The 16,873-nt window shown below is 42.4% G+C and overlaps 2 protein-coding genes across 11 annotated transcripts in view; one reads left to right on the top strand and one right to left on the bottom strand.

Annotated features, from left to right (window-relative positions):
* Positions 1 to 15,900, bottom strand: part of NMNAT2 (nicotinamide nucleotide adenylyltransferase 2) — a 220,484-nt gene extending 204,584 nt beyond the window's left edge. For both annotated transcript variants that reach the window (XM_025285503.3, XM_025285504.3), the window contains exons 1-3: positions 15,758 to 15,900; positions 12,784 to 12,916; positions 9,398 to 9,478 (exon numbers count right to left, since the gene is read on the bottom strand). In XM_025285503.3, coding sequence (XP_025141288.1) covers positions 9,398 to 9,420 — 23 coding nt within the window. In that variant the 5' untranslated portion in view covers positions 9,421 to 9,478; positions 12,784 to 12,916; positions 15,758 to 15,900. The remainder of the gene's footprint in view (positions 1 to 9,397; positions 9,479 to 12,783; positions 12,917 to 15,757) is intronic.
* SMG7 (SMG7 nonsense mediated mRNA decay factor) overlaps positions 15,794 to 16,873 on the top strand; it is an 86,384-nt gene continuing 85,304 nt past the window's right edge. For 7 of the 9 annotated variants that reach the window (XM_025285501.2, XM_025285496.2, XM_025285495.2 and 4 more), the window contains exon 1: positions 15,807 to 15,924. Coding sequence is in view for 1 of the 9 variants with exons in the window: in XM_006048642.4 (XP_006048704.2) it covers positions 15,896 to 15,924 (29 nt within the window). In the remaining 8 variants the exon portion in view is untranslated. Of the gene's footprint in view, positions 15,925 to 16,873 lie in introns of all 9 variants that reach the window. The other 2 variants (XM_025285497.3, XM_006048642.4) reach the window with 2 other exon arrangements.

Here is a 16,873-nt window from a genome sequence, read left to right as displayed (position 1 = left end):
AGTATTACCATTTGCAGAAACATGAATTTACCTAGAGATTATCATACTAAGTAAAATAAGTCATACAGAGAAAGACAAATATATAATATCACTTATACATGAAATCTTAAAAAATGATACAAATGAACTTATTTACAAAACAGAAATAGACTCACAGACATAGAAAACAAACTTATGGTTACCAAAGGAGAAAGGGGAGGAGGAGTAAATTAAGAGTTTGGGATTAACAGATACACACTACTATATATAAAACAGATATACAACAAGGTCCTTACTGCAAAGCATTCAAAATCTTGTAAGAACCTATAATGGAAAAAAATCTGAAAAAAAAAAAAAAAAAAAAAAAGACAATAATTTTGCTGTACACCTGAAACTAACACAACATTGTAAATCAACTATACTTTAAAAAAATATTGTTTAAATCTCTGTTCCCTGAAGATGATCCATTTCCACCAGAAAAGAAGTCCATATTGGCAAGTAGTCTTAAACTGACTTCACAATAAATACATTCAAAGAAATAAAAAAAAAAAAATCTAAAAAAACCCAAAGCTTAAGAGACAAACACAGAAGATGTGCATTAAGTAAAGATGAATATGAAAAATAGCTAAACAGAGTAACAAACATTTGATTAAAAAATATTCAATGAGATAAACTCTAAACTCATCACAGAGAACGAATTTTTTTAGTTTTGTTAGAGCTTTAATTGACAAAATCATAAGACATTTAAAGTGTACATTGTGATGATCTAATATACACACACATTGTAAAGGGATTACTCTCATCCAGTTAATTAAGGAAGAATTACTGAATTGGAAGATGAAGGAATTCATGCAGAATACAAATCTATTTTGAACTGTATTGTGGTAGCTTAAAATCGCAGCCACAAATTCTTTGATATGCCTTCTACTCAGAGGTGGGTGCAGCCCCTGCATTCCTCCCGTCTGGGCAGGTTCATTGTGTGCTTAGTGGCTCACTCGTTGTCTGACTCTTTGCAACCCCACGGACTGTAGCCCCCCAGGCTCCTCTGACCATGGGGATTCTCCAGGCAAGAATACTGGAGTGGGTTGCCGTGCTCTCCTTCAGGGGATCTTCCCAACCCAGGGATCAAACCCATATCTCTTGCATCTCCTGCATTGCAGGCAGGTTCTTTACCGTCTGAGTCACCTGGGAAGCCCAAGTATGGTCGAAGGGATACTATATGATTTCTGAGCCTAGATAATGAAAGTCTATATAGCTTTTGCCTCATTTCTGGAACAGTCACTATTGGAGCTCTGAGTTGCCATTAAATAGTATGATTACATGACGAAATCATACTACATTGTGAGGAAATTCAAACCTCACAGAGAAGTCATGTGTTGGCATCCCACCTTACAGTTCCAGTAGAGTTCTGCCTTGCTCACTGTAGCCTAGACACGTGAACCAAAAAAAACCAGCTATTCAAATGATCACCAGCTGGTCATGTCTTCTCATCTGACACCCTGAACATCATGAAGCAGAGTCTAGCTATCCCTTAAGTACCTATCCAAATTCCTATCACACAGAAATCTTGGAGATTGTTTTATGCCACTGTGTTTTGGAAAGGTTTGTTTCACAGCAACACACAGAATACATGAAGCACGCATCTAATCAGTAGTTTTAGGAAGAGAATAAACAGTATGGTGGAAGTCATATTTGGAGAGACAATATACACTGAGAACTTTCTAAAGTTCTTGAAATAAAAGCAAATGGTAAAGAATCTGCCTATAATGCAGGAGACCTGGGTTCAATCCCTGGGTCGGGAAGATCCCCTGGAGAAGGGAATGACAACCTACTCTAGTATTCTTACCTGAAGAATCCCACGGACAGAGGAACCTGGCGGGCTGTGGTCCATGGGGTCGCAAAGAGTTTGACATGGCTAAGCAGGCACACACTTCAGTGTAGCCTCCAGGTAGATCTGGAAACCCCTTTGTCCAGAACTAGGTATCTCAGACCTCCTGACCCTCAGGGATATTGGAGAAGATAGCAGATCTGTCAGGCAGGAAAGCAAGCAGACGGGGTGCCCTGGTTTCTCTTCTTCCTTTCACCACTGCAGACAAGCCGGGGCTTGCTTTGTTCATTTTTTAAAACTCTAGGTCAGGGTGGAAACCATTTGGAAGGTTTTCCCAAACCCCAGTTTCACAGTGAGCCTGACTAAGGTGCGATACCCTATACAGGATGCTGTTGATCCCCACTACTCAGGAATTCAAACTCCTAGCCAACTTCTACTTGCTTCCAGACCTAGAAAACCATCAGGGCCACAGCTCTAGGTTCACTAAACTAGTGGTGCTGCTTTTTCACTTCGGATACCCAGAGATGATTCTCTTGTGACTGAACCCAGAGACATTTTTTAATTTAAAAAAGAAAATGTTTTTGTGACTGGAGTTCTTGGAGAAGATGTGGACATTCAAAGCATCGCTCACAATACCATTTTGACTATTTTCCTCTGCCTTTCTGGATGTGAGGAATTCTGTGGTCTTGCTACCGTCTTTGGCTTTTACTCAGTAATGGGGATTGAGGTTTCCTCTGTTCTCAAATGTCAAAAAACTATTCAGAATCTCTGTAAGTCTCCTCGGGATTCTGACTTGGGATGAAGGGAGGCAGAGTACAAAGTCCGTTTGTTTCTTGCTCTCCTCTCTGATTTTCTGTATATATCAATTTGAAGGACTTTTAATATATTCTGATGCTGAAAGCCTTGCCCTTAAATCATCAGTCTTTGTCCTGATTCTTCAGAATCTATGTGATTTTATAACCTGAAGTTTTAAAATCCTAGAGGGCAAGGGATAAAAGAAAATATTGGGGCTAGGGGGAGAAACTCCATAATTTACCATTTCATTATTATTCTATCAGAAAAAAGATTTCCATCTCTGCCTTTGTGTCCTGACAGTCTCTCTTCCCATTTCTTCAGAAGCCGCATTTCCTATCTCCTCAGCCTCTCTTTTATCTCTTATTTTTCTATCCTGGATCCTTTCTGCTGAAGGCTCTCACCTCTCTGTAAGACAAAACCTCTCCTAGCTCTCTTACTTTATAAACAAGCTTTTTGAAACCACTCAGGTATCTTCAGTTACATCTACATATTGATGACTCCCAAATTTACAACTCTAGTCAGATTTCTTTCAAGTTCTCCAGATCACAAGATCTCTCAACTCCAGACCACTCCAGTTCAACATGTCCACAAAAATTCATTATCTTCACGTCCACACATCACTCCAAACTATTTCTTATGATTTCTATTTTCATCTAGTTTCTCAAGCAGAAACCTGGAGTCTCCTGAATTTCTTCCTCTCCAGTGCTCACATCCAAGAAGTGACCAAGTCCTGTCATTATGTTTCCATTTACGGATTATTTATAGCCAAGTGTTTATTATGTATCACTAGAACCATAACAGTGTAATGAATTAAAGATGAGGTTAAGGTACTGAAATTAAAAAAAAAAATTAAAGTATCATTGGATTCAAAGTAAAAATAGTTTGGGTAAAGGAAACATGATTAGTATTACCCAATAGAACAGAAAGCTTAAAAGAATGAAAAATTTAAAAGAGAGTGTCAGATTTAATTAGAAGGTTCCAAGTCATCTTAAAAACACCTGAGGGGGAAAAAGAGGATTTTCAGCAGAGTGTCTAGTAGTTTTAACAACTGTTTCGACTGCACTACTCTGTACTTATACGGTGCTTTCACCATCACATGCGTGAGAGGTAAGAGAAGGGTAATACTCCACATTGTATCTGCAGGCTAAATTCAAATGATATGTTTTGTTTTGGGGAATATCAACTTTTAAAATGGCAATATAAAGTTTCTCATGGTCTGTACCAGCCTCAAAAAGGATCATTAAATGGAAAACATCTTGAACTTGTCAGACATCAAGAATCAGAGATGTCCCATTCAGCAGATAGAGATCACTGGGTCTGAAAGTATATTTCAGAGGTTGCCAAGTTCCTTTCTTGTTTTTAATTTGGACTGGGGATCTAGTCATTTCTTAGAGTTTCACAGAAAGTAGATTCTAATAGGTAAGTGTCTAACAACTATTACCATTACCAGGTAATGTGGTTCTTTGCTCATCCATCTCTTCTTTCGCTTCCTCTAGACTTTATAATTTCCCTTTTCTCTTTCTGTGCTCTTGCTTCTTTCTCTACTCAGTTTTCCTCCCTATCTTTCTCTTTCTCACTAGGAAAAAAAAAAAATAGCAAAGCAACTGTTGAGTTTCCTGACTGGTCACATTCCAGAGAAATGAGGAAATGCAGGTTGTTATACAACTGGGAGGGGTCAGGTATGACCTAAAGTTGAGGGATGAGAAGAGAATTCTAAAGAGAAGAGAAGGCAAAAAGGTTCAGGAAAGGTTTAATGTTAGACTTTTATTATATAAAATGATCCTTTGTGAATCCCATCTAGGGCATTTCATCCTTTTCAGGCTGTGATGGTTCCCAGTAGATCCAGAACTGCCAAAGAAGGTCAGCAATGATGTATTCAAAGATGATCACCTGCATCAACTTTTGTACAAAAGTATCAGTACCTGATATTGTGTTACAGTGAGCCTTAGGACATGTCTTAGGGAATGGCCTCTAATAAGGCCATTTTTTTTTTTAATCACCAGTATGCAAAAAGCCATTACATTTATTTATTTATTTATTTATTTTGCCATTACATTTATTTTTAATCTATCTCCTATTCAGTTTCCCCATTACTCTTAGGTTTCCGTAACTTGGCAGATAGTCCAGACATTCTTTAAAAACAATGACAAACAATGAAACTCCTAGCAACAATAGCAACCACCACAACAATAAAATCTACTTTACTTTTTGGTTGGTGGGAGATCAATAAAAGCCTCCCATAAATAATTTGCCTCACAGAAATAACTGCTCTTAGTATTGTGTTTTTGGCCATTTTCTGTGCAAGTCTATGTCACAGTTAGACTTTACATCTACTATTGTATACAACTTGTATAAGCTCTATTAACCCAACTATAACTGTGACACAGAATTACAAAGTTTGCATCCTTCAGCCATATTTTAGTCTAGAATACTTTTAGCTGTGGTTTGCCATCACTCTTCTGGTAGCTGAATTGTAAATATTCCTTTTCCTTCTGGGAAATAGAATTTGAAAAAGTTAACTCTGCAAAACCTTATTCTGAAAGACTTTGAAGCTGACGGGAACACTTAAGGACCACCTGATTGCATGTCTGTCTGCACCTGATCTCAAGATGGAATGGTTCCAAAGACCTCTAAAAGTTTTATCACTCTATACTACAACTGCCCCATAATTCTCCTCTAAGCTTTAAACACTTGAGAGCAAGACCGTATTGTTCACATTTGTACCCCAGTGACTAGCATATGACCCAACACACAGAAAATTCTCAATATGTTTTTGAGGATTGAGTGAATGAAAAAACTGAATAAATAATTAAACACTAAAATTCTAGAGGATCCATAACTCATTAAGCTTTCTCCTTAGCATTAAATACACCCAGATTAAGGCTCTGAGAAGTAAAGGATTGGTTTAGATTTGTCTTTAAAGAGCAGAGAAAGATAGGAATGGATCATCAGTTGAACACTCCCTATGGACTCTAACATCTTTACCTAAAATTCCTATTGCACTTTAATGCTACAATTTAGCTGTCCAACAAATACTTACAGAAAAAGGACTTCAACTTCACTTTCTACAAGCTGATTACCTTCTGTAACATCTAGGCCACTGCTGCCTACATTTTGGAAATGTTGGTATTCCAAGAGTTGGCATGCCTTATAGGTTTACCACAGGGTTATTTTTCAAGAAGAACTAAACCCTTGAACAACTTCTTGGACAAAGGGTCGGATCACTTTGGATACCGTAAAGGAAAGCTCACAGCCACTGGTTGAGAGAGAGCAAGACAATGGGAGAGTGAGCCAGAGAGCCTTCTGGAAATGTCAGTTTGAAAGAGGGCAGGGAAAGCACAAGCAGGTGGTTTTGCTCCTTCTAAGCCTCCTTATCGTCTTCAGTGTTGACAGATCTTGGACCTCATCTCATTCAGATATGAAACTCCTAATGAACTGAGACATCCTCTGTAGGTAGATGAAAGCTGTTTTCTCTCTTGGCACTTTATACTTGGTCACGTGATACAACTGGTCATAGAGTTTTAAGGCAGCGTGCTGTGTACCTCTCTCTCTCCAAATGCAATTTTACATTATTTTTTTTAAATCTACATTATTTAGAATGTGAAGTTGAGTATGTGAAGTTCTGATTCACCTTATATGTGTAACAAGAGCAGCACCACCTGTTGAGTGCCTCCCAAGTGCCTAATGTTGCCAGGCACAGTATCTAGTTGTTAGGTCGCTAGGTGTTTAGTCACTAAGTTGTTTCCAACTCTTCTGCGACCCTGTGGACTGTGGCCCACAGGCTTCTCTGTCCATGGGATTTTTGTGGCAAGAATACCAGAGTGGGTTGCCATTTCCTTCTCCAGGGATCTCCTTGACCCAGGGATCAAACCCGCATCTCCTGCATTGTAGGCAGATTCTTGACCACTGAGCCACCATGAACTTAGATAACATGCCTGCCTCTAGAAATATAACTTAAATATAAATATCTCATTTACTTTGAAATTGCATATGACCCTCTCCTTAGGAAACATACAGTAAATTTATTTAGCCCTATCCTGCTGCTGCTGCTGCTAAGTCGCTTCAGTTGTGTTCAACTCTGTGCGACCCCACAGATGGCAGCCCACCAGGCTCCCCTGTCCCTGGGATTCTCCAGGCAAGAACACTGGAGTGGGTTGCCATTTCCTTCTCCAATGCATGGAAGTGAAAAGTGAAAGTGAAGTCGCTCAGTCGTGTCCAACTCTTAGCGACCCCATGGACTGCAGCCTACCAGGCTCCTCTGTCCATGGGATTTTCCAGGCAAGAGTATTGGAGTGGGGTGCCATCGCCTTCTTTACAGGAGAGAAAAAAAAAATAACAATAATAATGCCAGAATTTTTAAACATCTTTCCAGTGAGCAATACAAAGACCACTGAGTTTTCTGTTCTACACTGTGACAATTTTCTAATTTTTTAAATCTAATTTTTCTATCCTATTTCCAACCTAGCTGATTGCCTGTCTTCTCTCTTGCCATCTTTCCCCATAAGTGTGCTTTTCTTTTGCCACACGATAAGAGGATTAACTGGTTCCCCTATCCCCAAAGTAGAAAATATAAAAGTTAAAAGTAATTTGGACACTGAAGACCTTTTTCCTACATTGATGTATGAGACTTTGCTGTTAGATAATTGATGAGTTCAGTCAGTTCAGTTCATTTGCTCAGTCGTGTCTGACTCTTTGCAACCCCATGAATTGCAGCACGCCAGGCCTCCCTGTCCATCACCAACTCCTGGAGTTCACTCAAACTCACGTCCATCGAGTCGGTGATGCCATCCAGCCATCTCATCCTCTGTCGTCCCCTTCTCCTCCTGCCCCCAATCCCTCCCAGCATCAGAGTCTTTTTCAATAAGTCAACTCTTCGCATGAGGTGGCCAAAGTACTGGAGTTTCAGGTTTAGCATCACTCCTTTCAAAGATGAGCTATCCATAATTTTATAAGTGTGCTCTTTACTGACTGCCTAAGTAAATTACATATAATAGTTTCAATTTCTCAGACAGGCTGAAGGCCCAGAAAATTTCTTCTCTTATTGCTTAGTAATGCTTCTCTTATTGCTTAGACTTCGGTATTCCATAGAAAGGTGGTCAGGAATTTTAATCATTTATATGAAAAGTCAGGGTCCAAACTTCAAAATTTTCCCAAGATTGATTGATTCTACAAACATTTATAAGCATCCTTGTATCAGGCAACCTGCTGGGGGAGTGATAAACAGCAGCAAGCAAAAAACAGGTAGTGTCTGCACTTACAGTTTATAGCCAACTGGAGGCAACAGACATTGAATAAAGAATTACAAATATGACAAATGCCATGAAGAAGATGGGCAGGGTGCTATGGGAGTATGTAGTAGGTGTAGCTAACCTAGCATGATGGGGTGTAGGGCAGAGAAGACTTTTCCAAAGATGTTCTAGTTTAGGCTTGAAGCATAAGAAGGGAGAAAAGTTATATAAATAAGGAAACAGCTGGTGTAAAGGCTCTGAGTAGAAAAGAATACCACTTATTTAAGGACCTAAAGGAAGGTCACTGTGGGTAAAGTGCTGACCTCAGGAAATGTTAGAGAAAAGGCAGGCAAGGACCAGATCATGTAGGTCATCATAAGGACTGGGGACTTTATTCTAAGAGCAATGGAAAGCCAATGGAAAATTCAAGCCAAGAATTTAAAATAAAAACTTTAAAGATTAACATGGCTAAAATATAGACTAAAATATATATTAATTCACTAATTTCTTCTGCGACATGCTCTCATATCTTGTAACCCAATGATATTAAGGATTTTTATAAATGTGAGACAAACTATCTAGGTTTATAACATATAGAATTTTTCTGTGAATAGAAAACATCCTAGGATAGCAAAGCAAAGCAGAACAGTACTTGGGTACCTATCCATAGTAAGCCTTGAAGTAACAAATGCATATCGTGAGCTGCTTTGCTTTTCATCTATATCACATTTTAACTTCAACTGAAAATGGAAGTGGTAAAATAATAAAGGCAGGAAAAGAGGACTGTGTGCATGTGTATGAGCATGTGTGCACACGTGTGGTTTCCTATGGTTTTGAAGAAGAGCAGATTTATGACAGTGTCAGTTTCACATTCTCCGTGCTCAAAAATAGTTGACTATGCTCCAGATATAGGGAAAGAGGTGACTGTAAAATAGTGAAAAAATTGTTTTCCTTTTATTTGGGTGTTTTAAGAAAAAAAAAAAGACAGCTTCTGGGTAATACCACATATTTTGACATGAAATACATTGATTTTAGACTAGGGACCCCACGCTGGTTTCCGTAGTACTGTTCTTGGAGTAGTAAAGAAATCCATGAACACAAAGGCCTTTGCTCAACATAAAGTATAAGAGGCCAAGGTTTTAATTTAATACTCTTCAGTCTTCCCTATGGGCATTTCATCCTGACTTCTCCAGATGGTCTATATCCATTAAAACAGCAGATAGGATTTTAAAGTGTAGTTCTTTACCAGAAGTGTTTTCTTACTGGGAGTTAAGAGAAACTCTTGAAGATTAATAAGGTTTCCTTTGGGAATTATTAGGAGAGTGGAGGAGAGGGAGCAAGCTCTGACTACCACTGCCATCTCACTGTCTCCCAAACCAGAAGTTTCTTCTCTTAAATCTTGAACTGCAATGCTTCCTGACTGTTCTGGAGGCTCAGTGACTCCTTCTTGGAAATGAATGAATAAATTCACAGTGTTTGAGAAATAAATAAACTGTTTGAGAAAGGCTGCCAGTGAGTTTAATCAACTTGTATCCAACTCACTATTTGAAGAGAACGAATTACTCACTTGACTGAATCACTTAGTTCCATGTCTGAGGTGTGGCACTGAAGAGAAGGGCCAGCTTCCTATACATTGTGTCCTTGAGTCCTGTAATTGACAAATCATTCTCATCAAAATAGAAACACATTTATGAAGTATCTATTGTACACAAGATTTGTAAACAATCAGAATATGCAGGTTAATTATCAAAATAAATTAGTACTTGTTAAGGGTTCATGGAACAGGTGAGATGGGTATTATTAATAAAAGGGAGGAGGCTTGCTATATATTAATTATCAGGTTACCAAAGCTCTGAGTAAATTCAATAGCAATGTTAAGAGTAGCTTCTTAGCAAGTACTTGGTGTCTGGTTGAAAACTGGCCACTCTACTTACTTGGGCAGAAGTGTGGTTATATTAAGCTGTTTTTAGTGATAAAAGGTTTTTTTTTTTTTAAAGTTTCCACCCTCTGGAATCTGACTCATAATGTCCTGATACTGTATTCTTTTCTGTAATCAGAGTCGAGGACAAAGAAATCTATCTTCTAGCACTGAATGAGAATAAATTTGGGTGTATGGTCAGATTTATGAGTATTATAGACAAAGACTGGATAACCTACTTTTAAAAAAATAATTTTATGCTGCAGTAGTTCTATATTACTAGTTTTAGCTTGATAAAAGAGCAACAGATCAAAAAAATTAACATTCATCAAATGCCAGTGTTGTATGTCAGGCACTCATATATTCATGAAAGTAATAAGTGAAAGTCACTCAGTTATGTTCACCTCTTTGTGACCCCATGGACTATACAGTCCATGGAGTTCTCCAGGCCAGAATACTGGAGTGGGCAGCTGTTCCTTTCACCAGAGAATCTTCCCAACCCAGGGATTGAACCCAGGTTTCCCACACTGCAGGTGGATTCTTTATCACCTGCTGCTGCTGCCAAGTCGCTTCAGTCGTGTCCGACTCTGTGGGACCCTAGGTGAGCCACCGTATATGCATACAGTTATCATTAAAGTTTACAGGAAGCCTGTGATAGGTAATGTTTCCTTTAGTCAAGGAAAAAACTGAAGTTCAGAGACTGAGATGGAAGACTTGGGATGCACTCAGATCTGCTAGCTTATGATTTTTCCATAAAATCACTTAGGCATAAAGTGAAAAACTTAAGATTAGGTAGGATGAAACAAAATGAAACAGCTTGTCTTCTATAATTTCTTTTAGTTTCAATGTAACCTTTTCCGGCAGGGGGAACAAGGTGAATACTATTGCAGGAAGATGCTCGTATTCTACAAACCTGTTGATGGGGGCTAATAGAAAGAGATGAAATTGGAAAATGTACATTAAGCAATATATAAACTTGGATCATAATCTTTCTGAATCCTATTGACTTTATTTTTTTTTAATTTTATTTTATTTTTAAACTTTACATAACTGTATTAGTTTTGCCAAATATCAAAATGAATCTGCCACAGGTATACATGTGTTCCCCATCCTGAACCCTCCTCCCTCCTCCCTCCCCATTCCATCCCTCTGGGTCGTCCCAGTGCACCAGCCCCAAGCATCCAGTATCGTGCATCGAACCTGGACTGGCAACTCGTTTCATACATGATATTTTACATGTTTCAATGCCATTCTCCCAAATCTTCCCACCCTCTCCCTCTCTCACAGAGTCCATAAGACTGTTCTATACATCAGTGTCTCTTTTGCTGTCTCGTACACAGGGTTATTGTTACCATCTTTCTAAATTCCATATATATGCGTTAGTATACTGTATTGGTGTTTTTCTTTCTGGCTTACTTCACTCTGTATAATAGGCTCCAGTTTCATCCACCTCGTTAGAACTGATTCAAATGTATTCTTTTTAATGGCTGAGTAATACTCCATTGTGTATATGTACCACTGCTTTCTTATCCATTCATCTGCTGATGGACATCTAGGTTGCTTCCATGTCCTGGCTATTATAAACAGTGCTGTTATGAACATTGGGGTACACGTGTCTCTTTCCCTTCTGGTTTCCTCAGTGTGTATGCCCAGCAGTGGGATTGCTGGATCATAAGGCAGGTCTATTTCCAGTTTTTTAAGGAATCTCCACACTGTTCTCCATAGTGGCTGTACTAGTTTGCATTCCCACCAACAGTGGAAGAGGGTTCCCTTTTCTCCACACCCTCTCCAGCATTTATTACTTGTAGACTTTTGGATCGCAGCCATTCTGACTGGTGTGAAATGGTACCTCATAGTGGTTTTGATTTGCATTTCTCTGATAATGAGTGATGTTGAGCATCTTTTCATGTGTTTGTTAGCCATCTGTATGTCTTCTTTGGAGAAATGTCTATTTAGTTCTTTGGCCCATTTTTTGATTGGGTCATTTATTTTTCTGGACTTGAGCTGTAGGAGTTGCTTGTATATTCTCGAGATTAGTTGTTTGTCAGTTGCTTCATTTGCTATTATCTTCTCCCATTCTGAAGGCTGTCTTTTCACCTTGCTAATAGTTTCCTTTGATGTGCAGAAGCTTTTAAGGTTAATTAGGTCCCATTTGTTTATTTTTGCTTTTATTTCCAATATTCTGGGAGGTGAGTCATAGAGGATCCTGCTGTGATGTATGTCAGAGAGTGTTTTGCCGATGTTCTCCTCTAGGAGTTTTATAGTTTCTGGTCTTACGTTTAGATCTTTAATCCATTTTGAGTTTATTTTAGTGTATGGTGTTAGAAAGTGTTCTAGTTTCATTCTTTTACAAGTGGTTGACCAGAGTTCCCAGCACCACTTGTTAAAGAGATTGTCTTTAATCCATTGTATATTCTTGCCTCCTTTGTCAAAGATAAGGTGTCCATATGTGCGTGGATTTATCCCTGGGCTTTCTATTTTGTTCCATTGATCTATATTTCTGTCTTTGTGCCAGTACCATACTGTCTTGATAACTGTGGCTTTGTAGTAGAGCCTGAAGTCAGGTAGGTTGATTCCTCCAGTTCCATTCTTCTTTCTCAAGATCGCTTTGGCTATTTGAGGTTTTTTGTTTTTCCATACAAATTGTAAAATTATTTGTTCTAGCTCTGTGAAGAATGCTGTTGGTAGCTTGATAGGGATTGCATTGAATCTATAGATGGCTTTGGGTAGTATACTCATTTTCACTATATTGATTCTTCCAATCCATGAACATGGTATATTTCTCCATCTGTTAGTGTCCTCTTTGATTTCTTTCACCAGTGTTTTATAGTTTTCTATATATAGGTCTTTAGATTCTAAGATGGGTATCAATGTTCTATAATCTGTAAAGTGTAAATGTTACTATTCTATCTGGTTTGTAGAGACACTAAAGCTATTGAAGAGTCTTGAAAAATTCTTAGGAAAGCTGCTATAAAATACAAAGAAGGCTTATATGTCTGAACTTCATCAGCACACTTAAAGCACTTTCTTCTTACCTTAACTGCTGCACTCATAATATTGCATCCAAATCCCATCTCTATTCTCTGGTATCTCTATCAAAAGGTGGGTTCCTCCCAGACAGGGAACATGTCTCTTCCACAGTGGTATCCATAGTAACCTGGACAGTGTCTGAAATATAATAGATGTTCAGTAATGTTTATTAAACAAACAACACAACAAAAAGATTCATTTTTCCGATCCCAGTTTTCAAAACGAGAAAATACTAATATTTTTCTAGATTGCTTGTTAGGTGTCATGATATGTGCCCATAAACTGTTGACTGGACATAGGAGCCATAGACATAAAAGGTGCTATTATGATAATTACTAAGGGGGTGGTTATTTTACATAATAAAAATTTTTATTCTGGCTAAGATCTTTAAAAAAATCTAACCAATATATTTCAGAAAGGAAATCTATGGTATTTTAGGTACTGTGTGCCTACGTGCTGTCGCTACAGACTCTGCGACCCTATGGACTGCAGACCGCCAGGCTCCTCTGTCCATGGTATTCTCCGGGCAAGAATACTAGAGTGGGTTGCTATTCCCTCCTCCAGGAGATCTTCCCGACCCACGGATTGAAGCCATGTCTCTTATGTCTCCTGCATTGGCAGGCAGATTCTTTACCGCTGAGCCACCGAGGAAACCCATTTTCAGTACTATGTAGCAATAATCTCCATCCTTGGGCTCGCAGGTTTAAGAAAAGTCGGATTCTAAACCAGATATGAGAACAATCTTTCACTAGGTGTCTCTCTTTCCCATGAGTGGGCGGCCTCTCGGTGGGAGAAGGGACGATAGGGGGCATTGTACAGCTGCAATCAAACCGCGTGTCACACCACATCACAGTAGACGCTTGCAGCACAAGGGGGCATAGTTCAGTTTCTATTTCGTTAATGATAATCTCTCCTTGGGATTTAACTACAAGCAGCTTGCACTTTCATTTCCTCCAAACATACACATAGACATTGGTCCAGTCTTTTAATAGGATTTTGACAGTGCCTCTTCACCCAGCATGAAAGGATCAGGTATCCAGAGTCAAAAGAAAATAGCCCCTTAAAATTCTGATTATAACCGTGAAATGAGGCCGACATTCCTGGAGGGGTTTATCCGTTACACATCCTAAAGTACTTTGGGTCAGCTCCATAATACCAATGGAAAATATAATTTGTAAAATGCTAAATAATTCTTTCAAATCACTAGGATAACAACTTCTCCAGCTACTTCTCACACTCCATATTATGAAGAACCCATTCGTTACTGTTTTTTTTTTTTTTCTTTTTTGCCTCAAACCTGAGATAAAATACAAATAAGCATTCAAAAAGACTGGGTCTAAGAATGAAAATCCATTTCCTAGAAACCTTTCACTGGAACTTTGCGCAAGTGTCTGTTTTTCTTGACACTATCTTACACAATGCGTTCCTCTCCAACCCAAAAGATACATAGTGATGAGTTCTAAAACACTGCAGACACACGACTGAAGGAAATTTGAAGAGGAGAAAGGAAATGGGACGTCTGCTTTTGATAAGCAAGTCCCGGGGACTCCCACTGCGGGGAGGGGTGCCTCTCAGAGGGATGGCGGCCCTGAACTTCGCACCATGTCCCCTGCCCTAAGTGCTGGAAAAACCACTTGTCAGCCTTCCAAGATGAGTTCCCACCCCCACTCCGGCCTCCTCGTGACAGGAGATGGCTCGTGAAGGCCGCGCGGGGAACTCCCGAGGAGGCTCCGTCGCCGAGTGCGATTGTGGGGTGGGGTCTCGGGGATTTCTGTGAGGGGCCGACCCGCTGGGGAAAGTCGGATGTCCCAGTCGGCAGAAGAGGGATCTCGGCAGTCGTGTGCCGTTCTCCTCCCTCAGGGACCCCGTCCTGGCGGGACCCCGCCTCCCAGAGCCCTCCCGGTGATGGGGAAACCCCTGGCCCGCCTCGCAGCCTAGCGCCGCCGCCTCGCCCAGTCGGCTCCAGCCCGCCGCCCACCAGCCTTCAGGCCCGGCATCTTTTTCGTAGGCCCGGCCCTCCCCGCGTCCGTCACCGAGAGGAAAACTATGGAGGCGGTTCCCGCCCGCAGGCGGGTGGAAAAGCCCATGGTGAATGCCTCGGGGTCTCCCCCATCGCTGCGGGAAAGGGAAAGCGGGGAGAAAATGAACCTCACTGCCCAGGAGAACTACCCGAATTCCCAACCTGGGGGAGGCCTTTATTATGGAAGGGAAGCCGAGGGGAAACCCTAGGCACTTTTCGGGGAATCCACTAAGCCAAGGAAGGGTCATTCAGCCTGCACACATTGGTTACTATGACAATACAGCTACAGCCTCCAGTTGCCTTGGCAGCTGCTTATCCAATCCGATTGGTTTCTTTTCTCTCCATCCCTGGGCTCCACCCTAACCCCTCCAACAGAGTCCCTGCGTGCAGAGGGAGGGGCCCCAGAAAAGAGGAGGGGGTCCTTAGCGTCACTCTAGGGCGCGAGGGCGGGCCAGAGACAAGGGACTGGAGGCCGGAACTGTAAGAGGAAGAGGCGGCGTTTCCGGTCGGGAAGAGTGGAGGAAAGGAAAAAAGGAAGAGCGAAATCGGACGGAGTGGAAAGACGGGGGAAGACTTTGAGTGTAACTCCCGATTGATTTGGGCTCGATGTTCCCGGTGAGGCTGGGGCTGCCCCCTCGCGCGGGAGGAGAGAGGTGGGTTGGCCGGAAGCCGCCAAGCGCCTCCAGTGGGCCACTCAGCAGCCGCACAGGCGCCGCACGGCTAACTGATCCCAAGAGGGAGCGCTACAGAGAGGCGGAAATCACCCGAAGGGACCGGCGCCGCTGAAATCTCGCGAGAGACCCCCCCCCCACTTCCTTCCGCTGCTGTCCCTCTTTCCCCCGCCCCCATCCCTTCTCCCTTTCCCTCCCCCCTTCCCGGGTCGGAGTGTCCCTGCGCCCCAAGGGCCGGAGCAGCAGCGAGAGCAGCTTTCCCCGCTCCCTCCCCCTCGCCTCACTCACCCCCACCCCCCCGCCGAGCGAGGAGGAGCCGGAGGAGAGGAAGATGGCGGCGGCCGCCAGCACCCGTGGTGCCGCGGGGCCGCTCCGAGGAGCCTGAGAGACGCGCAGAGGCTTCGCGGAAAGACGCGGCGGCGGAGGATGAGCCTGCAGAGCGCGCAGTATCTCCGGTGAGTGTGGGGGCCGGCCCAGTACGGAGCCGGGGAGCGGGCCGAAGGTTGGGGCACGGCGCAACAGACACAGAGGTGGTACGTCCGGGGTGGCGGGGGAGTTGCTGTGTCCTCTCTTTTCCCGGCTGGGAGGCGGGGGCTGCGAGAGGCTCGGCGGGAGGGGGCGGAGCAGGCACACACTTGGGTGCCTATCCCCCTCCGCGGGCCGGGCTGAGTTCCCGCGGAGCTGGCTGGTCTCGGTGCGGGGAAGGAGGTTAGGGAAGCGTGAGAACGTGTGTGTGTGCGCGCGCGCCCGGGGTCGCGGGCTCGCTGGCGAGTCGGGGCGGGGAGGCGCCCGGGGAGGCGGCGGCGACCCCGAATGGAGGTGGATGTGGAGGGGTCTGATCCCGGCGGCGGGGAAACGTGGTGCGGTTGTGGGGCTGGAGCGATGGCTGGGGAGAAGGCCAGGTGGAAGTCTGCACACCTGGGGTGTGTGGGGAGGCCTAGAGGAGGGGGAGGCCGCCGGAAACTGGAGTTTGTTCATCGTTCTGGGGTTGGAAGTACTGAGAAATAATGTCATCCGTAGTTAGTTGGTGGGGTGGGGGTAGGGGGCATAAAGAAGGGAATGGATGAGGAAGTGAAGAAAGAGGGAGGTACTACGGCCGAGGTTGGATTCCCCAGAAGAAACTGGGTTAGAATCCGTCGGAAGATACCATTCGGAGAGTAGTGTAGATCCATTAAGAGTGGTGTAAAGAACTTGTATGTCGAGGTAGAGTGACGCATGGGTGCAGAGTGTGAGAGAGTGTGATGTGTATCAGGGGAGGGTTAAGGGGGCGATTAATACACACTGGAGAAGGAAGATGCAGATTGGAACCAAGTACATGGTGGCGAGAGCGTATTGCACCAGCTGTTGTGCAGCTTGGAAGGTTCCATGGAAGCAGAATAAGAGCTTGAAGGTAGAGATAAACGG

Source organism: Bubalus bubalis, chromosome 5, assembly GCF_019923935.1.
Source record: "Bubalus bubalis isolate 160015118507 breed Murrah chromosome 5, NDDB_SH_1, whole genome shotgun sequence".
In the NCBI taxonomy this organism is placed as follows: domain Eukaryota; kingdom Metazoa; phylum Chordata; class Mammalia; order Artiodactyla; family Bovidae; genus Bubalus; species Bubalus bubalis.
The sequence above is the reverse complement of the archived record's forward strand: the minus strand, read 5'-3'. Positions and strand labels throughout refer to the sequence as shown.